The sequence below is a fragment of the Platalea leucorodia genome (genome assembly GCF_965183815.1).
Source record: "Platalea leucorodia genome assembly, chromosome: 1".
In the NCBI taxonomy this organism is placed as follows: Eukaryota; Metazoa; Chordata; class Aves; order Pelecaniformes; family Threskiornithidae; genus Platalea; species Platalea leucorodia.
The window spans coordinates 138,213,909-138,240,744 of record NC_138823.1 but is presented as its reverse complement, the minus strand read 5'-3'; the positions used below and the strand labels follow the sequence as shown (position 1 = coordinate 138,240,744).

The window sequence follows — 26,836 nt, the reverse complement described above, 5'->3', positions numbered from 1 at the left end:
CCAGGGCAGATTACAAATCCTTTCCCTCACTACCACCTTTCCTTGTCCCAAGTGCATTTATATCTATTACCTGCAGCTAAACTAATCTATACTTAATTTCATGTTGCATCTCTACGTATCCCCCTTTCCCAGGAAATCTGGGAACAATGAATTTCATGTTCCAAAGTCCCCCCTCATTTTTCAAAGATCTTTTTTTTTTTTTTCCTCTTGACACCTTTAAAATATTTGCAAAAGATTTTCAAACCTTATCTTCCCAAGAGACGTTTCTCATACCTTTCAGTGCAGATGACTATATATAGACAGATATTCATAATTAAACTTACTAATACTGTATTGCATAAAAATGCTAACTCTGAAAGATACACGTGTCATTTGAAAAGTTCAGTATATGTAACACATTAGCTGAGAAGGTTGGTCACATTTCGTTTAAAGTTCTGATTCAAGAAACTACATAGATTGTTTCTTAATTGAAACCTGGGAATGCCTTTGTTACACAAAATAGTGTCTTCTGGGTTTGGTACCTAATGTTACAGATTTGATCTCCACAAATAATTTAAAGCAAAGCTTAATTTCATGTAAATTGCTCTGCACTTTCTGATGGATTTATGCATCTGATTTAGGTACCCAAAGTTGGATGAACCTTCTCACAGGAGAAAAAGCAAATGGGCAGGTAACAGATCAGAAGATAAAAATAGGCAGTTAACATTCATTTCATAGTACCACCCAAACCACTAGAAGTTCTGCATCAAACATCTCCATGCTCTGGGTACTTCCAGTAATATCTAAGCATACGCTATATGCAAAAAGTTAGCCATTCAAAAAGCAAAGGGAGTGCACAAGTAAGTCCTCACTATCAACCCATACAGTTCTGTCCAGATAATTGCTGGGGAAGCTCAAAGAAAAGTACGAGTTGCATTAAAATGCTATTATAAGTCAACAGAGCAGACTGGACACAAGAAGAGGTAGCATGGGCGTAACATGTAACGTCTGCACAAACTTGCTCTCAATCCAGTGAATACATTCAAAGGACATTGTCCTAAGTGTCTGTCTTTTGGCAGGGAAGAGGGCATTATACAACTTGAAGTAAGGCAGTGGTTTGAGAAAGTACCATTTCAGACAACAGATAGATATAGTGCGGAACTGAAGCTTAAGGTATATAAGCACATAGATGACACAGTGGAAAGAGAAGGCAATCCCAAACAAAATAAAATCACAAGGGATGAATGAGCGCTATTGCTATTAAGCCAACATCAAACCTATTCCTGATCTCAAAGACTTAGATTAATGAACTAAAGAAAAAGGCAGCGCTGGTTCAAAGGTCAAAATACAGAACATAATTGCTGTTCAACCTCTTTTAGAGATGTGTGGTCAGGAATTTGTGTCTACTCACGTTCCATAGCCTCATTTTCACTCTTACAGCAATAAATAAAAATTAAATATTGCTTTGGATAGGAAGGTTCCCCCTGGGGATTTCAAAGTAATTTATGGGTTAATTAAGGCTATAAACACACAGAGACTGAAGCCTGAGGCATAAGCCTAGAGCAAATTGCACCATAGTACCTGTGTACAAATAAGCAAGCTGTGCAGTTGAAAGCAGTTTCTTCATTGGAAGATAAGCTTTTAAATGTGTGATAAAATCAGATTAGTCAAGAGGTAAAAGAATTCTTTCCGAGGTATCCTAAATTTCTATTACAGAGTGAATCATGCTTTTACAATTTCTAAAAATCAGGACAACTTGATTTTATATGCCAATGACCTGTTGGAGTGTCTGTAATCTCAGTCTCAAAATTTATCTTTTAAGCTGTGTAGAAAAGTCATGGAAGAGACCGTTGGAATTTCCTCCTCTATACGCTCAACTAGGAAAAAGTTCTTGGTTTTGTTTTTTGGTTTTTTTTTTTTTTTTTTTTTTTTCCAATAGATAAAGCCATGCATACTGCATGCATAAAGCCAAATACATGGTAATGCATGACTATAGGACTGCTCTCTAAATTTATGCAGAATAAATAGGAAAAATAAATAGGTTTTAAGCAAGGCAGTAGGTACTCCATGAGCCATACATAACTTACTTGTACAACTAAGAGATTTTCTACTTTTGTTGGTGTTTCCTCCATACCATTATGGACTGATAACTAGAAAGAAGAGTTAATGAGAAAAGACAAACACCAGCATGAGAATGGCTGAGTGGTTCTAACTAATAATCCATGCAGTCTGATACCTGCCTTGGCAGTAGAAAATGGAAAGACAGCAAGTATTTGGTCACACTTTCCCAACATACCCTCTGTTTTCCCAGCAAACTGTGGCTGAAAGACTTCCTGAACAGAAGTAGTATCTTTGCACTGAAGAGTCCTTTATAGTTTTCCCCCATGAAATAGTGTAAATGTTTTCTGAACCCAGATAAAATTTTGGCATCTACATCATCTTGGAAACAATGAGTTACACAACTTTTTTAGTCACTGGCAACTGTAGATAGCTATTTTTACTTTAAAATTGCTCTGTTTGTTAGTTTCATTTTCTGGCTTCAGGCCTTGCATAACCATACTCTGTTCACTTTCTCTGTAGCATTTGTGAGCTTAGAGATTTCTATAAGCTCTCTCTTTGACTGTCTCTTTGTTAGGTCCAAGAGTTCTCTTTCACTTAGTCTCATTTTATACAGTTATATCCTGCTATTACAGATCCTTTCTATTGCATGTGCAATTTTGAGATGTACAATTGGCCTGGATTTGAGGGCCGTTCAAGATTCATTCTGAAGACACTCCCAAAATATCTGCACATTACTGTATCTGGACAATCTATAAGTTAATGGAAATACGAGTCCACATATCCAATGTATTAAGCAGACATCATTCTGAAGATCAGTTTGGTACTTTTCCCAATACAGCTGCTTTTCATGTTCAAATGTAACAGAGCTCCAATGTGAGGTTTGCAATTTAAATCTAAAAGTGTACAATGGAGAACATGTCCTTTAACATAAATTCAATTCATTCACCCAGTGCTGATATTTAACAAGAACGACTATTCACTGTTTTTACCTATAATGTAAAGTAGTAGAGCCCAACTGACAAATAGTCTCTTCAATAATTTTTGTCAGCACTATTTTGCTGTATTTTCTCTATTCCTTCACTGTTATCAACATTCAGCTTTAGTTTTCTTTAACGAAATTTTCACAGCTATTATTCCTTATTTTCATTCACCGTATACATTCTCCTGGAATTCTGATATTATTTTTTTTTCTCTAGCTGATTTCCTGTTTGATTACATACAGAGATTTCCATTGTTCTGAAATGAATAACATGGCTACGGTTCAGGAGGGAGACTGATGCCAACATAAACTTTTGGCACTCATGGAAAATAAAAGCCATGGGTTAGAGCTGGACTGAAAAAGACTTAAGTGGAATTTCACCTGTAAATTGAAAACTGTGATTTTTCAAGCCTGGATCAGTATTTGATGTGGTAGTGAATTATGTCCACAGGGTCTTTGCTCCTGTGGCTCTAAAGTTCCCTGTAGGTGCACCTACAGGTCTGCCAAGGCTGCTCCAGTCCTGGCATGGCTGACCTACCCTCAACCCTGGTGAGGAAAGCAGACACTCTCATCCTCACGAGAGCTCAGCGCAGCAGGCATTATTAAGAGACACTCAACAGACATCTACATTGTCAGACACTGCACAAAAAACCTAGGAAGAAATGGTGTTCTTCCTCCCTTTGCCCCTCTCATACCATGTAGTATCACAGGGATTAGACATCACCTGCCCTTCATGATTAGAAAGGGCTGTGGGGTCAGAACCCCTCTTCCTGCTGAGGAGTTCAACCCCAGCACCTTTGGGGAAGGAACTTTATCATTATTTTTGAAGGAGGCTACTCCATTTTCAGCAAAAAATACAAGCTCTGCTTGTATTCCAAAGCAAACCCCCAACAATATAATATAATTAATGTTTTGAACACGCAAGATTGAATGAACAAATTAAAAACTTGAGAGGAGTGAAGAAGACATAACCAAAAACTAGGCTAACTGCCTGGAAGAAACCCATACTGAGTATGATACGAGGAGGTTCAGCAGTTCAGCAGAGAAAGGGAGCTGCTTCTGAAGGTTTCAGATCAAAGCACAATCCACATGCTAAAAAAATCCAGAATCCTTTAACAGGTTTTTAAGTGGCTTCATCCAAATACGAAGGAAGAAAAGCAAAGACTATCTGGCACATAAAAGAAAACACAGCAGGCTCCCTCAGAGCATGATAATTTAACCTTTTCCTGGCCTTGAATGTCCTGTGTACCATCAGGCATCTCCCACAACCAGCTGTATCATCAGGAACCATGAGAGTCTCTCTTGAGTTCTTGCTGATCTCATGAGACATTACATCATTGAATACCATTAGCAAAATGGTTTTCAATCTTTTCCACTAGCCACAAGATGAAAACTACTGACATACAGGCCCATTTGACCAAACAAACTTATCTGCAGAAAGACTGGGAACAGTGACAAATTGCTTAGAGAACGCCAAAACTAGATGTTAGTTTAGCACTTGAAAACCAAAATTACACACAAAACCACAAATACACAGAAGCAGGCTTGTAGAGGCTGCATTTTTGACTGAAGGGCAAACTAAAGATAGAGGAAGCTTTTGGAAAAGAATCATAAAGTAAATTTGTGTTTCAAAAAAATAATAATTAATAACCCCACCAAAACAAACCACTAAGCTGGACAAACAGTGTCCTTGCAACACATCCTACAGCCGTGAATGAACATTGATGCAACTCCCAAAGAATAAACCAAGAAATTAAAGCAGGATTTGAATACAAACATATTTTACTTTTCTCAGGAGAGAGAATCTCAGGAGTTTGCTTGAAGTTTGCTTAAATCTCAGTAGATTACTAAAAGAAATGAAAGGCTGTAAGGAACTGCATTAGGTTTGCCTGGCCAGGTTTTGGTAGCAGGGGTGGCTTCAGTGAGAAGCTGCTAGAAGCTTCCCCTCTGTCCAATAGAGCCAATGCCAGCCGGCTCCAAGACGGACCCGCTGCTGGCCAAGGCTGAGCCCATCAGCGACGGTGGTAGCACCTCTGGGATTACATAGTTAAGAAGGGGGAAAAAGCCTGCGCACTTTGCAGCCGGAGAGAGGAGTGAGAATACATGAGAGAAACAACTGCAGACACCAAGGTCAGTGAAGAAGGAGGGGGAGGAGGTGCTTCAGGTGCCGGAACAGAGATTCCCCTGCAGCCAGTGATGAAGACCATGGTGAGGCAGGCTGTCCCCCTGCAGCCCATGGAGGTTCACGGTGGAGCAGACATCCACCTGCAGCCCGTGGAGGACCCCACACTGCAGCAGGTGGATGCCCGATGGAGCCTGTGACCCCACAGGAAGCCTGCACTGGAGCAGGCTCCTGGCAGGACCTGTGGACCCATGGAGAGAGGAGCCCATGATGGAGCAGGTTTGCTGGCAGGACTTGTGACTCTGGAGCAGTCTGCTGAAGCAGTCTGCTCCTGAAGGACTGTGCCCGGTGGAAAGGACCCACACTGGAGCAGTTTGTGAAGAACTGCAGCCCGTGGGAAGGACTCACTGAAGTTTGTGGGGAACTGTCTCCCATGGGAGGGACCCTTGCTAGAGCAGGGGAAGAGCATGAAGAGGAAGGACCGGCAGAGACAACATGTGATGAACTGACCGCAACCCCCATTCCTCGTCCCCATGCGCTGCTGGGGGTGAAGAATTAGAGAATTCAGGAGTAAAGTTAAGCCCGGGAATAAGGGAGGGATGGGGGGAAGATGTTTTAAGATTTGTTTTTATTTCTCATTATCCTACTCTGATTTGATTGGTAATAAATTAAACTAATTTCCCCAAGTCGAGTCTGTTTTGCCCGTGACAGTAATTAGTGAATGATCTCTCCCTATCCTTATCTCAGCCCACAAGTCTCTTGTTATATTTTCTCTCCCGTCTATCTGAGGAGGGGAGTGATAGAGCAGCTTTGGTGGGCACCTGGCATCCAGCCAGGGTCAACCCACCACAGGAACACTTTCCAAAGATTGCATCTGCTTCTTGTAACTGTAACTTCACAGTGAAGGGGGGTAAAACATGTACCACACCACTCATCAGCATCGCATCCTAGAAAAGCTCAGGCTTACACTGCTGGGAAATCTCACTACCCGTGGGCAGTCCCACAGCCTAGATCCTCACACGCTCTAACAGAACTGCCTCACAGAAATAATCTGGTTGGGTCAGAAGACCAAATCAACCTTTCAAATATATGTACCCATGTGTGCAATTTTCTACAGCAACTTTGAATGATCACTTTACTGGTCAGAGGGCCTGAGGAAATCCAGTAATACTCATGCTGAATATTAATCCTTTCTGTTATTTGGGACTAAATCCAGATCTTAATATTGCACGTGTAGGTTCTCCTCCTTGCTCTTTATCTGATCACCATGGAACCTTAAAAGATGCTCTGTATGAGTAATAGGGATTTTGGAGTTAACATACGGAGAAAAGGATCAAGCACAATGTCCCAATGTGTTGCAACAAGCTATTTATCTTCTATGCAGTGTTCTCCTCAGAGTTCATACAGCCTGTTGGATGCATTAACCTCTAAAGAAAAACAATCAAATGAACTCTATACCATTCTTGGATCAAAGGTACAGCTGGATTTTGAAAGAGATTGTGATAAACTCCTTAGTATAAAGAAAAAAACAGTTTATTTATCAGAAATAAACTTCAATGAAAAAAAAATAATTCTGTTTAATGAGCAGGTACTAGACAGAAGGGATAGTAGAGAAGTGATTTAAATCCAGAGTTTAGATAACTCCCATGAGTTACTCTGAAAATATAAAATGTAATTTGTAAAGTCTAGTCATTCTTGAGACTTTTAGTTTATGGCTGGTAAACACTTGTTTCTTTAAAGAAGTTAGTGAAAATACAGTGCCTGTATTTTCTCCTAGTGGTAAATGCAATAAGTATCCCTCATGACATAGTCCTGATTCATTTTCCCTACAGCTGCACTGTTCAGTATTGGTCATATGGTACATTGTTCTGAGAAACTGTTAGTACCTCACAGTATAATGGGCTGTTATAATCACACAAACAATGAGGCCACTTTTATTCATTTACAATTCAAGTACTGTCCACCTAAGTGCTTTTCACAAGACTACTTTCCCATGATCCTTTCACAACTTTAATTCTGCCAACAAAGATGCACAGCCAAAACAGTTTTGAAAAAAACAAAACCACTCAGGCTTTCTACATTACGGGAGAAAAGAAAACAGAGATTACAATTACTGGGTCAAGGAAAAATATATCAGCTAATACAGGCAAAGCAACAAGAAGTTCTACTACACCCAAACAAGTGGCAACAACAGCTGCTCTGGGGCTGTCGCAGATACCATGAGTGTCCGAGGAGATGAGAAAGCAGAAATGTTTCGAGAGAGGTACTATCTTTCACAGTCCAATGATACAGTGACATGTATGCACATCCCATGCTATAGATAATTTTAAAATTGGTGGAGCAGGTTATTTGGCAATAGTCCACACAAATGACTTATTAAAGCTTTTTGGAGGGGATTTCCCTTTGTCAGAGGGAATTGTTACCACATAGCATTAATCAGCATTTACTTTGACCCTAACTAACAGATTCACGGAGTTATCGGCAAAGAAAAATAAACACAATGCCAAACTTTTGAATAAAAATATGCAATATTGAAGTTAAAATAATATATATATATATATATTACTGAAAATTATATTACTAATATTAGTTGTGTTTCAGGTATTAGTTTAGATTTGTCCCCTGTGTTGATGCTTAGCTTTGACAATACCACTGGTTTCATTTCAGTCTCCAACATTTGGAAAAAAGTGGTCAATATTAGGAGGTAGGCTGGACGTTTTATTTTCAGTGGGACCACTGAAAGTTAAGCACTGAAGTACCCAACTCTGCCATTCTGGGGATCTGCAAGTGAAGCAGAACTCTGACTTCCCATCCTGTGCAGTCCCCCACTCCTTGGGGGACAGTATCTCCCAGGAGGATGCTCAGCTCACATGCTGTACTATAACTTTATAAAGCTCATCGAGGAAACAGGGGCATACTCCATGTCCCAGACTATGCTTAGCAGTCATCACATAACAGAAAAAACAAAATAACTCTAAACAAATAATACATTCTAGTTTGTTCCTTATGGGACTATTTACAGACTATGATGTGATACCAATATAAAGATGTTCAAAATTTAGAAAAATATTGCTTGAATCATATTTATTTATTTAGGCATATTGAAGTCAATTAACATAAAAATTCTCTGACAATGAGGCAGAAAAGATGCATAAAAGTACAGTGCAGAAGAATCTTTGTTAAAGACCTCAGTGCCTAATTCTGTTTACCATTGTGCATCTTAATCTCTTACTAAATTAAGGCTAGAAATTCAACATAGTATTCATTCATAGAATCCATGCATTCATTCATAGGATTTATGGCCACAAGAGATTATCAGAATATGTAGTTCAACCCTCATTACATTACAAGCTATTATATTTTGCTAAGGAAAACCAATTACATGTATTTGAATAAAAAATATGTTCTAGAAAGGCATCCAATCTTGATGCTTTGCACAGAAATATATGAATGTCATACATCTAAACGACAGAACAACTGTTCACTATATGAAGAGAGTTAAAATATGGTGTGGAGAAAGAAATGGTTCATTGCTGTTGTTTCAATTATTCAGTACAGTGTGTATGTTTCCATCTTAAATCTAGATTTTGGCATGGTACGTCAAATGTATAGCAATACTGACAAGCCACTGTCAAAACAGCAGCCTCACTAAGATGATGGAGCAGGTACTTAGAATAGAAAGGAACACCCAGTAAATAATATTATTCATATCCACAGAAACTACTGTCTCCATGAAATCACATTAAAAATCTACAGGATGCTTCTGGCTTTCAAATTCATGCAAATCCTAAAAGCACAGTGGAAAATGGTAGGAAAGCAATATGTTTGCATCCTGTTTCTCTAATAACATTTTACATTTTTATTATCCAAATGCATCTGACAATTAGCCTGCAGTTTTTAGTTATCACGAGGTTTTTCTTCCAAGATGACTTTCTTCTTCCCTGTTCTCCATTTGTTAACAGCATGTGCTCTAAGTGATTCAAAGTTAATTTATGAAGATGACTCTGTAGAGTTCATTATCCAAGTATGTGATGTTTACAGGTGTTCTGTTAGTGAACCACTTATGGCTTCTAAACCCTTACAGTGTGGTGAACTTGGAGGCTTCCTCCAAGTTTTCCTCTACAAAAAACAGCTGCAGTACTGCCTTTACAGTAACATAAAAAACACCTGTAGACATGCACACTTCCATCTGGTCCTCAATGAATAAGCTAAAGGTTGCTTATGCTCCTTCATCTCTATAACCTGTCCTCTCTGCATTGCTATTCCCTCGTCTTCCCACAGCCTGTCCTTGAAGCTACTCCACCTTAGCCACTGCCACTTTCATACACATCACCCTTTCTGCCTGTTGCCTCATGGAGCAGCTCAGAGAAGTACAGAGAATATTTTAAGACTTTTTTCTAAGCAAGGAATAAATTACAGGGTCCAACAAACTGAGCTGCTGTATGATATGTCTGAATCTCTCTTCTGTTTGCTGTCTGACAGCACATAACTCAGGGTGACTTGCCTGCTTCTCCAAATCAATGGCATAAAGAAAGCAACAAGCTGATGCTGTATTTATTTTATCCTCCTCCACACAGTCTATAACTTAAAAGGACAGTGAGAGTCCATAAAGTGGATGGAGGGATTTGTTGCATGATTTGGAAGGTGAGCACTTGGTTTCAGGCCCTGGAAAGATGAACAAAGTTAAAATGCCATCTTAGAGGAGCAGATTCTCTCTCTTTTTCTGCCAATACATCCTGAGTATCACTCACTCACCAGCCTAAATACTCAGTTGGCCATTCTCTAATTCCTCAGTCCCTGGGCATCCAGCTTAAGACTTGTGGCCACTAGTGAATATGGTGGCTGTGCTTTAAGCAGATACAGGCCTATGTGAAGTAAGCTGAAAAAACAGGCATTATATACCTCAAATTCAATGCCCAAAATTAGCAAGACAATTCAATAATTTTTGCCCTACTGTCATCTCTCTGTCTCAACTAGAATATTGGAATAAATAAAAGCTTGAACTCTCCCAAACTTGAAAGTAAAGCGCTGCAGTGAGACCATTATGGAAACTTCCAAGAGAGTTTAATTCATTATAAGGTGTGGATATAGTTTGCTAGATATTGCATGAATGCACAGAATCAGTCAGGAGGATGAAAATAAATAACAAATAATTACTTTCTGAGAAGGACAGAGGTGAAACAAATGAACCATGATCAGACAATCAAATGCATAAAGGGGCTAAACCAATCTGCCCAGAAACTAGTCAGCATTTCTTAAATTTTGGATGCTTTTCTTTCCCACCATTATGTTCCACCGCTGTTATTGCATAAGGTTATTTCCCAACAAAGAAATAAAAGCCCTGAATATATGTAAAATTTTACTGTTTCTTGAATTCTCACTTCAAGTCATCAATAATGTTCAGCTTCACAAACAGGTCTCTGCCACAGAGGTGCTGCCAAGGGAATATTAACCAGTTCTGGAGACTGCAGCAAAAGAGCTGGTGGGGACAGTTTCCTACTTGGTCTCCTCCATTTCTCCCCCCATTCAGACAGGGGTGTTTTAGTCCTAGCTTAAGCAAGATAAACAAGCCATATCCAAATGATGGAGAAGGAGAAAGAAATAGTGCAGAAATTCCTGGGATTTTTTTTAATTTAATTAGGCAGTTATACCCTTGCAGAACTGCTTTACCTACAGCCCCATTTGCAGCCATTTGAGCTCAATGATTCTTAGCAGTTGCAGACTGTCCCCACGCCTGTGGGCCAACTGCTACAGGGGAACTTGATGCACTTTGTCAGTGAATTTCAAAATCTTTGCTGAAGTGCAGAAACATACAGGACAAGAAGATACTCTCATACTGTTCCATGTTCTTGCAGTTAAATGTCTGTGCTCATAACCTGTTCCAGTCCTTCCAAATACCAAATTCTTTCCCCAATCCAGTGGGTTCTCAATAAAGTATCTCCGTAAAATGGTTGTATGAATTAAACACTGCTAAAACAAAATATTTTTCTTAGACGCGTACAAAACCAGCCAAAACATTTTTGCTAAACTTTGCCCCAAAAGTCTGCTCAAGAAGGCAATTATGAGGAAATGTTTGAAACCCAATGGCAACAATTTGGCAGAGTAGGAGAGAGCAAAACCAGAGTATATATTATAATACAAAATGATAGGCTTAACATGAGGTACAATCATCACAACCTTTAATAGTGCAAACAGATTTGTAACTCAAAATGAGCTTTCACACACGTTTCCTGTTTCTCTACATTGACAGTTTGTTGTCTAATGGCTCTCTGTAGGACCTCTGGCAAATTCCACTTTCACCAAAAAAAGAGAGGAGACATTTTAGAGGATCAGTATTGTCCTCTACAATAACAGCAATCCTGTCAAGGTTTTGTTAGCTCTCCAGAACAGTCATTTTATAAGTCACCTTTAATTACTGAATTCTTTCTTCTCCAACACTTCTATTTTAAAAATATTTTCAGTGCACCAGAATTTCAGACTAAGGGAAACATAAAGCATATATAGGCCATGTAACACATACATTATTGCAGAATGAGCAATACAAAATCCAATATTTCATCCTTCACGGGACACTATGTATTGTTCACTTGGTAATAAAGTGTAAAAATTACACTTTGATTTTCTTCTTTCACTTCTCTTTACCATGCTTGGTGTGCTGATGTGTGGAGAGATATTTGCCTTTTTGAAGTTTTGCTGACAGCGTTACAGAACCATTTTCTCTGGAGCACCCTTCTGAAACTTGTTTTTTGAAACCATTTTTATACTATACCAATTTTGCTACCTCTGCAAAAAATATTACTCGCCTGAGGGTTTTTCTTCTTCTTTCAGTCATGCTGCCAGGGGGCTGATTGTTTCTGATTGCTAAAGTCAAAACTCCCTGAAAATGGACTATTCAAGCTGAAGAGCATTTCATATGAGCACGGCAGGTTTTCCAGTCACCTTACTTGTCTATATTATTTAGTAACACAGTTACTATGTGATGGAGATTATAAAATCATTTGAGCTGGCTGCATTGAAAGCCTGGGCAGAAAAATAATTCTACTGCTTGAGATTCTGGAATGCCAATCATATAATAAACCATTTGACCACTTAGTGAAGAGTGCAGCATAAATGAAACAAATGGATATATAGATGATACACATAGATAGGTCTCTAAAGCCAAGGTATCAGTGACAGAATCTCTCATGAGTCATTTAACCAAATGTTCTTGTTTTCATTATGCAACTGGAAAAAAAAGATTCTATGTCAAACTTGATGGGAAGACTGTTAGAAATCCTTTGTGAATTTATAACATAAAATTATATCCATTAGACATCAAAATGTCCACTGCATCATTTGTATCATTTTCTCCCCTGTGAAGAATTGCTTCTACATTGTATTATCTATTGCTTCACTGCCTCAGGCAAGAGGGTTTCATCCATTTCCCTGCTACAGCCTGAAATGTGCATATATGGTACAATACGCTGAGGTATCTGAAATTAAGACAGCATTACTGATCTGAGTGAATCCAAAAGCGAGTGTAAAGATGATGAGTAAATATGCCATCAACTTCCAATTATACTTTTACTTTCTTTTACCATTTATCAGAGCTTCAGCACATGAATGTTCCCCCCTCTTCTTTTTTCTTTTTTTTTTTCTTTTTTTTTTCTTCTTTTTTTTTTTTTATTATGGTAGTTCTGAATTATTTGTTTAACCTTACAAAAACTTGGGGACTTTCAAACAGAGCAGCTGGCTGCTCTTTGCTAGCAACTGATATGTTTGATAAATTATTCCCTGTATTTAAAGGGTAATGATGTTCCTGGGCTAGGTACAGTGTGGGCTGCATGTTGTGAGGCTGGAAAAGGAAGAGGTAAAGGCAATCTCTTCCTGTACCAGCACTGAGCCAGTGCTGCAGGCAACACCTGGGACTGCCTGAGCAAACTGATTTTGAGATTCCTCGTGCAGACATTTATCCAAGTGTGTGTCATAATCTGAAAGAACTGTAGAAAACCACAGCCAGAAGAGACTGCAAAGAACTATGCAGTCAGTCCCTCTTCCCTAACCAAGGGTTACTGGAGGTGTGTCATTGCTAACACATGCATTTCTAGCCTATTCTCATAAACCTTCGAAGATGGAGGTGCCACACATTCCCCAGGCAATCTTTTCTAGAGCTTCACTATTCCCAGTATTGTGAAGTCCAACCTCGTTCAGCATTGCTGTGATTAGCCCATTATTGCTTTTCCTATACATCCATAATATATAGAGAATAGCTCATTCCATTCTTCCTTGTGACAGGTTTTTACATACTCATAGACACTTCATATTTTCACTCATACATCCCTCCTTCCAACTAGAAAACCCAAATCTTTCAGTTCTTCCCTTAAGCCACAGACCTCTCATCATTTTCCTGTTTTACTGCTGGATGATCTCCTGAAAGGAAATACGAAATATACTCAAAAAATGTTTACTACACTTGAAAAACTACAATATATGGTTTCTGACAGGAAAGGTTGAAGCGATCACAAGTTCCATGACAGAATGTTTAACTGGCACAATAAAAACTCAAAGTAAAATACCCTGAAAAAAGTTCATAAACACTAACCTAGCAGCAATGGGTGTCAGCCTCATTCAGCAAGATATCTTAGTCATTTCACAGTTGAAGTAAAATTGATTAATCATGTATTGAACTAGAGGGAAGGAAATAGAAAAAATCACATCAAAGACAGAAAAAGGCAGACTAGAGTGAAAGAAGATTTTTGAGTTGGACATTCCGGGGGATGGGAAGGAAAAAACATGAGCTAGCAAGAGAACGCCAGGTAAAACAAACAAGTGGAAGATAATACAGTTGCAGAAAAGTACACAGAAGCCTATGGAAAGAGTTATCAAAACACCTGTGACTGCCAAAACTCGTGAAAAGTAAAATAATAAATAAATAATAAAGTATCAGGAAAAAACAGACAGACAGTATAAAGGTGCAGATGAGAAAGAAAAAGAGGAAGTCCATGGAAGAAACAAAAGATGTTTCACAGTTTCCCTTCCAGGAATTTTACCACAGGAATCAAGAAGGACAAACAATATTTCATGCCCTTCTATTTCAAAACAAAAGGTACTGGAAAGAATAGATACTGCCTTCTCATGCAGCATCTTTCTCTCTGTTTTCTACTTTTATTGTGAGTCAGACTCAGCCCGGTTCCCTGTTAGTCTTTGTGCCCAGAGCCTTAACACCAGTAACATCACCTCTTCCAAACATGCATGACTTGTTAGAGAGCGAAAACCTCCCTGAATCCACAGAAACAGAGCAGACATTTGACAAATATCTTCAAGCTTTTGGGGGAAATCTATTTAGACAAACAGAGGCTAGGTAGTTAGTATAGTTTAACAGTGCACATTTATGTGATGCTTAGTATGATCACCAGCACAGCTTGCACGTTTCATGTCATAGAAACATTTAGAGCTTGAGGGATGTTCATAGTGGAAACAGTGTGTGCCCCACATTGAGATTCAGGATTGTGTAAAATAATACCAGTGTGCACTTATGCGTGCTTTACTTTAAACAGAGAAAAATAAAGATGTGCAAATTAATAAATAGTGATTACCTCAGAGCAGCAGTTTTCCCATTTCTGTGAGTACATGTGACCTGCCTGGTTTGGTACCCAATTTGTATGTCCCAATATTTGTTCTCCTGTCTATTCTGTCTGTTTCGATTCCTCTTCTTCTTAATTAACTCACGAGCCTCGGGATCTCGAACTGCCTTTTCTCTGTCCTTTTCCTTGTCTTTGTTCTTCCCACGTTTCCTCGCTTGCCTTATTTGTCTCGAATGGGGCACTGAGCATGCACTCCAGGGTCCCACGTTTAGGCTATATAGGCTTTCTTCACCAGCGCACGGGCTAGACTGACAGATCTGAAACTCGGTGAGGTTAGGACAAGCAGACCCACCAAACTGCGGTGGAGCCACAACGTGCCGAGTTCGATGCTGAAGCCCATTGCCACAGGTCTTGGAGCACTCTGACCAGGGGGCAAATTCGGCCACAATGCAGTCCTGCCGGCACGGGATGAGGCACGCCTGCTCCTGACGGGGCTTTGGCTCAAAGTACTCACAGATGACATCCTCAGCCGGCACCCCATTGGACTTCTGGACACAGGTGATGTCCCTTGTCTGGATCCCTTCCTCCCCTCTGAGGCACTCCAGGGGCTTCTCATGGCTCCGGGAGAGGACGGGCCGGCACTGGTTCCAGGTGCCAATCTGCCAGTCGTACAGCTCCTTGTGCCAGTCGCAGACCCGAAAACAGCTCTGCTGGTTGTCCGGCCGCTCTGGCTGCTTGCAGTTTGTGGGCAGTGTGGTCCAGCCCTCCACGTGGGCACACCACACCGCTCGCGTCTGGATGCCACCTGGACCGCATTCATCTCCCATGCATCTCCCCCATGGACCTGGAAAACAAGAGAAGATGCTAACATCACACACTTAATTGTTTTTCTGCCATGGTGCAAAACCAAGCCCGCAGAACCAGCTTTGCATTTCCTACATCTCTAAGAATTTCATTCTTGGAGAAACTCGAACTTGGAAAACACAAAACAAGTATGGGATTATTCTTCATCTCTTATTTTCATGATTACAGATACATCTCACCTTTTATACTAGATAAATTGAATATTTAATTTCAAGAACATACACAGGAATTAATCTACATTAGAGAACTAAGAATTGAGCAATCACAAAGTCATCACGTAGTTTTGACTAGCAAGATAGCAGCCGAAGTCCTCCCCTCCAAGGCACGAATCTAATCTCTCTCACCTGCATGAATACCCTTTCCTGGACTGTTTTGGTTTTTGTTTCGCATTTCTACTGTACTACTCTTTATACCCTGATGCCAATTAATATCATATTCTCTTCCTTCTATACTGTGTTAAATAATGGGAATAACAACACAATACATTTTGAAAAAGAGAGGTAATTTCAGGTAGGCCATTTCTATTCTTTCCTTTATTATAACTAAAATTAAAATTAAAAGCCAATTAAGGAGTGTTTGTTCCACACAATCTGTGAAATGATTATACAGAATAAGTTCCTGAAGGCAGAGACATACCAGCTGGTAACTCTCCAAAGAACAGAAGTTACTGCTTTTTTAAAATCTCTAAGGTCTATGGTACATACTTGACACGTTGTTATAATTAGTGTCAACAAAACCAATAAAGACCTATATCCTTGAAAACTGATATGGTTGTTTTTTCCATTATTAAAAACTGTAATAGTCACCCAGTTCAATTCACAAAATCCACAAATCAGAGGGTAAAAACCCTGTATTTTTCAGATTTTTTAAGACCTCCCCTCATACACACCATGCATTGGCTTACTATGAAAGAGGAAAAGAACAAGCAGTCCAGAACAAAACTCTGTAACCATTTCCCAAAGAAAAGACGTCTATCTGCAGACAGTTGGTCACACAAAAGACATTTTCTCTGACTGAGGAGTGCTCATGTTCCATGAAGAAACTGGGGCCAGGCCATGCAATCCTCATTCATCTGAAAGACCCCAGTAACAAGACTATTTGTGGGAGTAAAGTTGTGGGAGATGCTGGGTTGAGCCTTTGTTATTTCCAAAGCAGGTTAACGGAATAGAGAAACAGTTCTAGTACTGCACAAGGGTAAGTTAAACAATCTATGGCAGGTACAAATTATTTACAACACCTTCTTATTGAATGACTGGAAGGAATATGAAGCCACATCTTATTACTGATTCCCATGAGCTTTAAAACTCTCATTGACTTCAACACAATTTTCAGCTGTTCATCCAACATTAACTTCAGTAGCCGTTTGGGAATGGGCTGATGACAGGCTATACGCTTAGCCTCTGCTCCTCATTGCCTCTTTTTTAAGCAGACACTGTGGCTGAACAGTTTGTTTGTAGTTCTAAAACCCTAAGCATTAATACTCGACAGCAATGCCAGCTGGCAGAGTCCGATTCAGCCCATGGGAACTCCTCCATATTTTTTGCAGATTAAGTTTGAATTAGGGTTTCCAAGGTTTAGCTAGCTATCCAGAAAAATAAATGTATATTAAATACAAATACATTTCAGTTTCCATTTCAGCATGATTACCCTATTTTATCTTTAACCAGCCTTCCACAAATGGCATACATAATCGTTGTATTTAAGTCTATTTACACTGAGTTAAGAGATATCATTTCCCCAGAACACCACTTTGAACACTTGCCAACTTTAAAAGAATAAAGACTGCAGAAAATCTCCAACTAAAGCAGAGATACTAAAATAATCATGATTGAAATAAAGCTAAATCATTCATCTTGCAAACTATAAATTTCTCTCTTATCAGATCACTGTACCTTGTGTACACTATGTGTGTTCAACGAAGAAATCCCTCTTTTTAAAGATCAGGTCTTTACTGTACTCCAGATGAGGAGTTTGCCCATTTGTGATTCTACCAAATTTCCAATCATCAATTATCCAAGAAATCACATTGTACCTAAAAATTGTGCTTTACATCTAAGCATCTTCAATCCAATTCACTGACATGTTTATACTAATGCAAATGATAAAAATCTCAGCCTCAGTGCACTAACTACTGCCTTTGGCAATGTAAATATGAAAGAAGAAATCTGTACATGAGTGCGATGATCAGGTTGCTCAGAACCCCATCCAGCCTGGCCTTGAATGTTTCCAAGGATGGGGCATCTACCACCTCTCTGGGCAACGCGTTCCAGTGTTTCACTACCCTCATCATGAAATTTTTTTTCCTTGTGTTTAGTCTAAATCTACCCTCCTTCAGTTTAAAACCATTACCCCTTGTTCTGTCACAGCCAGCCTTGCTAAAAAGACTAACCCCATCTTTCTTATAAGCCCCCTTTACGTACTGAAAGGCTGCAATAAGGTCACCCCGCAGCCTTCTCTTCTCCAGGTTGATCAACCCCAGCTCTTTCAGCTTTTACTCATAGGAGAGGTGTTCCATCCCTCTGATCATTTTTGTGGCCCTCCTCTGGACCCTCTCCAACAGGTCCATGTCCTTCCTGTGCTGATCCTCAGAAGTATGAGAAAACCACATACAGATCACCTGCAACATGATTTTTATATTATGCTATATCATTATTATGGGCAGTACACTTACCACAGCATTTGTAAATGTGAAATTTTGGGATAAAATTAATCTCGCAGAAACTAGGATAGCATAGATATGCAACTCGGCAATGAAAGAGATCAGCAGATGCAATGTAAAGAGTCTCACCCACCACCATCGCTTAAAGGCTGCAGGAGGTGGGGGTGGCCGCTCTTTCACAAATCCTCAGCTGATGTTAAGCACTAGTAACAACAACAGAAAGTCTTTAGGAAAGCTGTCAAGCCTAATCAAGGCCTCGTATGATGTTTTAATTTGCTTTTTATGAATATTCTTTAGGTTCTCTCTTTCCCACTGAAGCAGTCTTCACACAGACACTCTGCTCTCCCTGCTGTGCACTGATCCAGTTATGCCTGGGCAATGGCATGTATGTGCGCTCAAACCATTTCACACTGGGGAAAAAAAGCTGCTGCTGTGAATGCAAAGTAGGTTTTTCTTAGGATTTTGTTTTAAACATATTTAGATGAGCGAGTCATAGTTTACCTGTAGTGAGCTGTACTTGTCTCATGAAAACACCATCATTTATCTGCTTTTTGTTTAATCGGCATATTACAAATGACAATTACAGAAATAAATAGGAAGCTTGCTTCTTTTTTGTTGTTGAGAGTTGTCACTGAAGTCTTAGTGAGTTTAAAATGTGATTTGTAATTCTTTGTCTTCTAAAGAGATTACTGTAAAATACAATATTAAGATTCCCTCTAAGCTTCTGGAGGATTAACATTTATTTTTGTTAGGGAGTAGGAAAGTAAGTGAATTAACCATTACTGCAAGTTTATTCTGAAATTTCAGGGAGTGATGACAATGGAGTCAAAAAATCAGGATAAAACCCCCACTAAATCACTGATAGCTTTGCAGCTAACTGAGAACAAAGTAAGCTATTGTAGTATTTAACATCTTATATATTAATATTGTTCCAGGTATTAAAATTATCACTATTTGAAGAAGAAAAAACTTATTTTGAACTTTGATCCAGGGAAAATAAGACTATGTAAATATCCCTTGAGCTTTTCTCCACATACAAATACAAAAAAATAGACAAAACAAGCCCCCAACTATCCCCAAACATAAAACTCAAGACATGTCTTAAAGCATCGAGCACGACGTTACTCCCATTTTTAACAAATGAGGGTTGCACCACTGATTTCACCTGAATTTTGCTGTACTTTCAGTGAGAACTGGTTTTGACCCATTTCGTGTTACCGGTTTAGTGCCTGTAAGTAGCATTAACAGTTTAATGCCAGAGAGAGGGACTCGTACTGCACAAGACAATGAGCAGCTTAGTTTTGAGTATTTTGAGAGGATTGTATTTGAAGAGACTATTGAGAGACTGATTAGCAGAAATCTACTTTTCCTAAGTTCAGAAACAAACTAACCTTACCCAATATTGGAGACCTCAAATTTCTTTGTATTATGAGAAGGTTGTGATGAGGGCCAAGAAGGTTAACTGGGTGATACAGGGCTGAGAGTCAGAAAGACACCAGCATTACAAGATACAGTTCAAGCCTAAGCAGTAAATCTTGAGAGAGGTCAAAAAGACACAGATCAAAAAGTCTTTGAAGGACTCGGGAGATGACAGTGAATGCAAACTGCAGCTCCTGATAGCAGAGCCGGTCAAGGAGCAGGATGAACAGCAGGTCACCGAGAATATAACAGCCTCAGAGCTGCTGCCAAAATCACTTGCAGATCTGCTTGGCTAAATTAAAATATGACAAGCACTTCTATAACTTGGTACAGTATACCTATATTATCTATCTTTGCTTTATACAATTATGGCAGCAAAGGAAAAAAACTGCTGCCACTACGGAGTATTTTTATCACTGGCAGTAACCAATTGCAAGAGTCTGAACAGGAAACTGAGTCTCACTGGTGCAGACGTATTGCCTACTGCACTGGGAAGAAGCAACACAGCAAAATGCCGTAATTCTAGATACGTTACTAACAGCTTTTTTTTTTTTTTTTTTTAATATAGAATCTCAGATGCTGCCGACACAACAAGCTGGCCGCATTTGGAGAGACAGATTCTGTAATTTATACTACCGGGAGTGCCAAGATAGTAGAAGATCATTGATAGACAAAACCTTTATTTTTGCCTCTTTCCCACCCGTGGCGGGACTCCCTGGGTGCTGTATGACTTGCCGCCTGCTCTGTTTGCCAGCAAACTCTCCCCTCGAGGAGTGCTATGGATCACCTTGACTGTCGCTTCTATTTAATGCTTTTGTCTTTCTCAGCTCCTCTTTCAGAGGTTGAAAAGAACATGCAAGGCAGTGTCTGCATCAAAGAAAATGGATTCAGGATATGGAAGAGAGATAAAAAAGGAAAAGATTCTCCACCTAATAAAACATATCACCTGTGATTCACAGGAAGATAATGGAGAATCAAATATGCCTACAAATTATTTGACTCCTAGGTCAAATTTTGTATTTCCTGATAGCATAAGGGAGAGTGTAAGCCACACCGCAGTTCAAATAATTTCAGATTCTGAAGAACAAGTTGTTCACACTTCTCAAATTAACAAGGAAATATAAAAATTAACATTAAAAAAACAGTGATGTAGATTAATCTAATCTACAAATTTCACATTGTTTCCCCAACTTTCCAGGGCACACTTTCAAACAATGGGATAAAGATAAAGGCAAACTTGAAAGTATATAAAAATCAGCCACTTTGATATCTTTCTAGCTGTGCACATAATTATTAAGGCACTTTATAAATGTGGGCCCTTTTATTTTTTTCTCCTATTAATATCCATTGGGAAAATACACTCACCCATGTTTCTGATACTATTAATGGCATGGTAATTAATATTATCCATCTGTTTTCAAATTTCTCTTAAAATCATGAATGTATCATACAGGAAATAAACCTAAGAGTAACCATACCAGTTTAAACTCTGACATCAACATCACAAAAAGCATAATGCTTATTCAGTGTTTCCCTAACTGAGCACTTTCATACTAGAACCTCACAAATTACTGGAATAAAATTTTACTTATTTTCTTCCAGCAGGTACTCCTTTTGTATATTAGAAAACTGGTGTGTCTAAAACAAGTTTGTGTACTCCATAAGAAAAAATTTTGAATTTAACATGCTTTCCCAGTGTTGATGCAGTGCCCTACTGTGCCATAATTCATGGCAGTTTTAACACCACATTTCACTTGGTAGAGGGGGGTTTTGTCTGCTTTGTGCTTTTTTTTGCCTTAACATTGTGACAATTATAATAGATATTAATTTTTTTTTATCTATTATAAACGTGGAGAGGGTAAAAATATCTATTTTTTATAGTACAAAAAATACATAAAGAAACAAAATGGTCTCAAAAATTTTCTCCTTTATTTAATATAATGCTAGTTCTTCATCCCTCAGACAGTCAGGTCTGAAAAATCTAATTCAACACAAAAAAACCAGTCACCTCCTTATATTTGTTACTGTTTAATATTTATTTTGTTGTTCTGGCTGTGTGGATTCAAATTTTTAAATAAACTGCATCAGGGCTCACACTTTTCATACCACATTTCCTCCCAAACTAATTTGAATGTATAGTGGCGTAACACCCTTAAAACCGCTGTCTACACCGAAGCTATCGAGAGTCTCCAGCTCGCAGTAGTGGTGCAACATGATTATCTGAAGTATAGGCTAGCACATACACAAACGTGAAAGGCTGACAGCTCACAGTGCAGAACTATCTGGCTTTGTGTTGTTGTCATAACCTGTAATGAAATCCTTTCCTTTATGCTTATTATAAACTTAAACTAATTCTTAAAACATTATTCAGTTTTAAAACAGTTCTTACTCCAAACCTTTTTTTTTTTAGCATGAGTTTCTCTAACTATTCATTTTTCCTTTACATAGTATAGCAGTAGCAGCCAAAATGAATATTGAATGAATACACGAAAGGAATACTTAATTGAAGCAGCATGCTTAAAAGAGAAATATAGCTTCTATGTTCTACAAAGCAATTACATTGCTTTGAGCCTCTAGTCATGTAATAAATACCTCTGATATTGTAAGATACTGAATACAGCTTCTTCTAGCCCACAGTCTGTTTACATATAAAGCTGGGTCATGAACATTTCTTAGTTTCATTAGAGGTGGTGTTAAAACTATACTAACATATTCCTCACACTCCTCTCCTTATGTTCTCTCTCTAGTCACACTGCTGGCTGAAAAGCCAGATAACGCTCTTCTGACAAAATGATGATTCCCATACATAGCAAACACTCTTGCAGGCTTTGTAAGTTGGATGAAAGGCTTTATTAACCTTTGCTTGTATCTCTCCCACACGACTCTCTTGGTTTTTTCTGATTACTAACAGTTGAAAGCTGCTCTCCATTTCCTGCGTGAGACAGCTATACTGAGTCAGACCAAAGACCTACCTACCTCAGTACCCATCTCCTACAGCAACAAAAAGCAGAGGCCTGAAGAAGGTATAGAAATATGGTGAGCATATAGGATGCCTTCCCTGGTACCTTCCCAGCTTACCACCATTTCCAGCTCACACACCACAGTAGACAGGTTGGTACAACCCTTCTAACATCATTAATACTTATACATGGATATCAGTTAAAGAACATCCATGTGTTCTTCAACTGCCTTCTAAAGAAGATCAGTTTTAGGAGTTTCTAATATGATTTCTAAGTTTGCTGTTCTTTTTTTCCATGCAAGGCTACCAGAAATGTAATAATAGAAACATGTGGCATGAACCTATTTTTTCTTATGCAATGGGCAAGGAAAAACAAAACAAAAACCACTCCCATGAACAGCAGAGACAATTACAAGAGAATGTGTGAAATCAATAGTTACTTCCAATTATTACATAGAGTGTAATCATGAGTAAATATTAGCATTTTCCAATGAAAGCTCTATATATGAGCAACAATAACATCACCACAAATTATTCTTATCTGTGTCCCTGTAGATTTTTACAGCTTTGTCTGCATCAGAATCTGATTTTAAGGGATAGATTACTGAGAAAACCAGTTTAGGATCCACTGCCTACTAAAGAGGAGGATTCGATTTGTATAGATTAAGATGAGGTTTTCCCCTTAGTTTTGAACCAAGATTCACTGTTTTCTCCCTATCAGCATTTTATATTCAATTTATTCCCAAATCTCAAAGCAAATTTTAACTGAAACACTGCTAAGAAAACATCTCACTTAACCTGAAAATCTCATTGCTAGTACTATTCTCAGTGACTATACATGGAAATGCAGATTTTTGCACTAGTTCAACCAGCTGAGGCTTGCCCTTCACTTTTCATCAGAGTGAACCCCAATTAGCTCAATTCAAAAAACACCACTAGCCCTTGTCACGACACTTGGGCATCAGCATGTGTTGCAGCACCAATTTCTTGGTACTATTAGGAGAGTTTATTTCTGTGCAGAGTCTCATGCAATCTTGTGGTAAATCAGCCATATTGAACATGTTACAGGGACTTTAAATCAGATCACTTTCACTTCTATCATGAATAATTTTGCAATTCAGTTTGTTAAACGTGATTTTCTTCAGTACACACAGGCTGATATATTAAAAAGAGAAGGCAAAATATTTCTGTTTCAATTAGCGTCAAGACCAGGTGAATGCTTTTATTTTTCTGCCTCTGTCTCATTTTCTGCCCTTCTATTTCTTTCCCTTGTTCATCGTAGCCTCCTGCTGTGGTGCTGATGGCCAGAAGTGCTAGTTGTGAGGCTGCCGCAACCACAGGGTATATCCGTCAACACAGGCCATCATGCTTGTGCCAGCCCAGCAGTTTGTAATCCCAGTCTCTGCTTACATTAGCCAAGGGCGAACAAGTCAAAAATCTCCTTCACTGAGATATGAAGAAATTTACTGCTACAGCTTTTTGAGGACTGGCTACAGCTTTTCGACTAGACTACTAGAACGAGGCATCAGAAATTAAATGTAATACCTTTGCGCACTGACTTTTTTTACAGGGTCAGACTTCCTGCAAGATATAACGTCAGACAAGGTAGCAAGAAGTCGGTTATAAGAAAACACTACAATTTAGTTGCATGAAGTCAGAAAGAGATTTAGGTTGTACTCTCAGCCCTACTGCTAGCCTGCAGGATGATCTACGTACACTGTTTCTGTCTCCTTGCACTTCAGCTTCTTCTGTGTAAGGCAGGGACAACAATATGAATTTTTAAAGCCCATTTGGATGTACTGACGAAAAACGGTGTGCAAGAAGTAAATAGCAGTAGGAATACATGTTCTGTCATTCTCTCTCTGCAAGCACACTGTTTACTCAATATCTTTCCCTTGAGTTTTGCCCTAAATCCCAGTTGCACTGAAAGGTGTGTTTTAATAAAAAAGCAAGAAGCCCAGACGATAAGGTGCTGCATTTTCTTACTCTTGACAGAAATCTTATTCATAGAGCACAGCATGCATATTTCTCATCTGTGACTTCCCTCTGCCTCCTTGGCCACAAGAGAACTAATACAGGTATTCAAGGATCAAATAGGAAGGTTGCTCGTATCTCTGCATTCTTTATAGTTGTTTTCTTTGCCACTAATGGAATAAAAACACAATAGGAGACCTGAACTTAATGAATATCACTTAGATAATGTTCTGGACTTGTCATCCTTTTGGTTTTCTTCAAATTCATTAGAGCAAAGAAAGTTTCATAAAATTGCATCTTTTAAGTACAGAACATTACATAAAGAGTCAATTTTATATATTTATTTTCATTTACCTTTAAATATTTCATTATTTAAATTGCCTGTGATTTAGACTGAAATAACAATCCAATCATAAATCTTTTGAAGTGCACTAAGACTTTATGTCTTGCTGAGATACATTCTCCCAAGCATATCCTCTGTTCATTTATTATTCATTATCATCTCCAGTTTGCCGAATTCCTGTGAAACCAATTTTCAATTTTTAAATGGCAACTTTCCCCTAAAATTGTGGTGCTTTCATTATAGAGACATACTACTTAAAACTATGGGAAGGAAAGCCAACTAAGCCATGTGGATGTATCAGAAAAGGATAGATCTATATTAGTTTTGAAGAAGTCTTGTCAAGACCATATGAAACCTGTCACTGCAATGTATGCAAAATAAGTAATGTCTTCATCTGAGCGCTCTATAATCAATCGTTTTAATTCCAGAAACAACTGAGATGATCTTAAGGGTCTTTTCCAACCTTAATGATTCTATGAGATAAATAATTAATTACAAAAAGTGACCATTACTTACTTCCATCTGGCAAATGTGTTGCACAATTGTATTAAAATAAGCGGTTTTGCCTATTTTTGGGATGCTGGAAATATATCTAACAAACCCTTCTGTGTAAATTGTTTTTTTCATTTTTTGTTTTAGAAATAAGTAATAACTTCTATAAATATTAATGTAGGCAGTCATTTCAGTATCTCAGACCATATCATAACTTTAGCTTTTAAACAGAATCACAGCAGGGACTTCTACTTAAAAATACATGAACTTGATCTGGTATTATCACACTGACCTATTACAAGAACCAAAGATGTCCTATTAAAAATGCAATCAATCACTATTGCAAAAATTTAGAAGTATACAAGTATTTTAAGGAGGGCATCACAAGAATGCTCTCATATCAGAAATCTCCAGGAGATTTCTTAAAATTCCTCTCACACATCAAAGAAACAGAGACAGGAACACAGCAGCCGACCTCTGCCTTAGCCTTCCGTTCTAGCACAAAAACCACTTACCTTTCCATTGCTAGTAGTATCTTTAATTTCTAAAGTTACTTCACAGAGGTCATTTCATAAGAAGTAACAGCAGAATCTTTTAGTAGATGCTACTAGGAAATGACACCTCTTTTACTCTTTTATCTTGACAAAAGAATCCCTAAATAGTGGGTAAAACTTTTTTTTTTAGTATCACCTTAGACCTTCTGTAGATTTGGAAGGATTTACTCAGTTGTTACGTTGGCAAACCTCCCAGTTAAGACAAGGTGAGAGAAGGAGAAGGCATTAGAGGACTTCAAACGTGCAAAGCTACAAGACTGAGGAAGGAATGTGGTATCGGAGCAAGCTGCATGTTCCTCTCCAGAAAGGCAAACACAAGAAATGAATTTTTGTCTTTTCTGTTAATTTGCTGCTTCTTTGGAAACTGTGCTAAACTGTCAAAGTTGAGCAGTGAGGAATGTCATTGAATACTCCTCCAGAATGATTTTATGTCACTGCTACTTTCCTGTCCTCAAAGAAGACAGATTTCCTTTCTGTTTTCCTCTAAACAGGTCCTCATTCAGCCTTCAAGAAAACTGTAAACCTTTGATTTTGTCAGACATTGTGAAAGCCTCTAGAAGGGAAAATATGACAAAATATGCATCATGTGGTAATAATCAGATATTTACCTAGCCAATTCTTTTAAAGTTTTGAAAAAAAGAAATTAGAAATTTTATGAAGGACATCCCAACAACATGTAGGTCTGACAGAATTCTTGTGTGGATAAGAAAAAAACTCTACAGGAAAGAGAAATTCTTCCAGAGAGCTGAGCATAAAGTAAAACATGGTAAGATAGAGCAAGGTGTCACTTGTAAATGCTATTAAAATAAGTAAAGGGAGGAAGGAAATAAATGTTTGGTTTCTGCTCTTTCAGAAAGCCAGCCACAGT

General features: G+C 38.5%; 1 protein-coding gene across 1 annotated transcript in view; it reads right to left on the bottom strand.

Annotated features, from left to right (window-relative positions):
• THSD7A (thrombospondin type 1 domain containing 7A) overlaps nucleotides 1–26,836 on the bottom strand; it is a 204,421-nt gene that overhangs the window by 110,583 nt on the left and 67,002 nt on the right. The window contains exon 2 of the mRNA XM_082321586.1: nucleotides 14,717–15,548. Coding sequence (XP_082177712.1) covers nucleotides 14,717–15,548 — 832 coding nt within the window. The remainder of the gene's footprint in view (nucleotides 1–14,716; nucleotides 15,549–26,836) is intronic.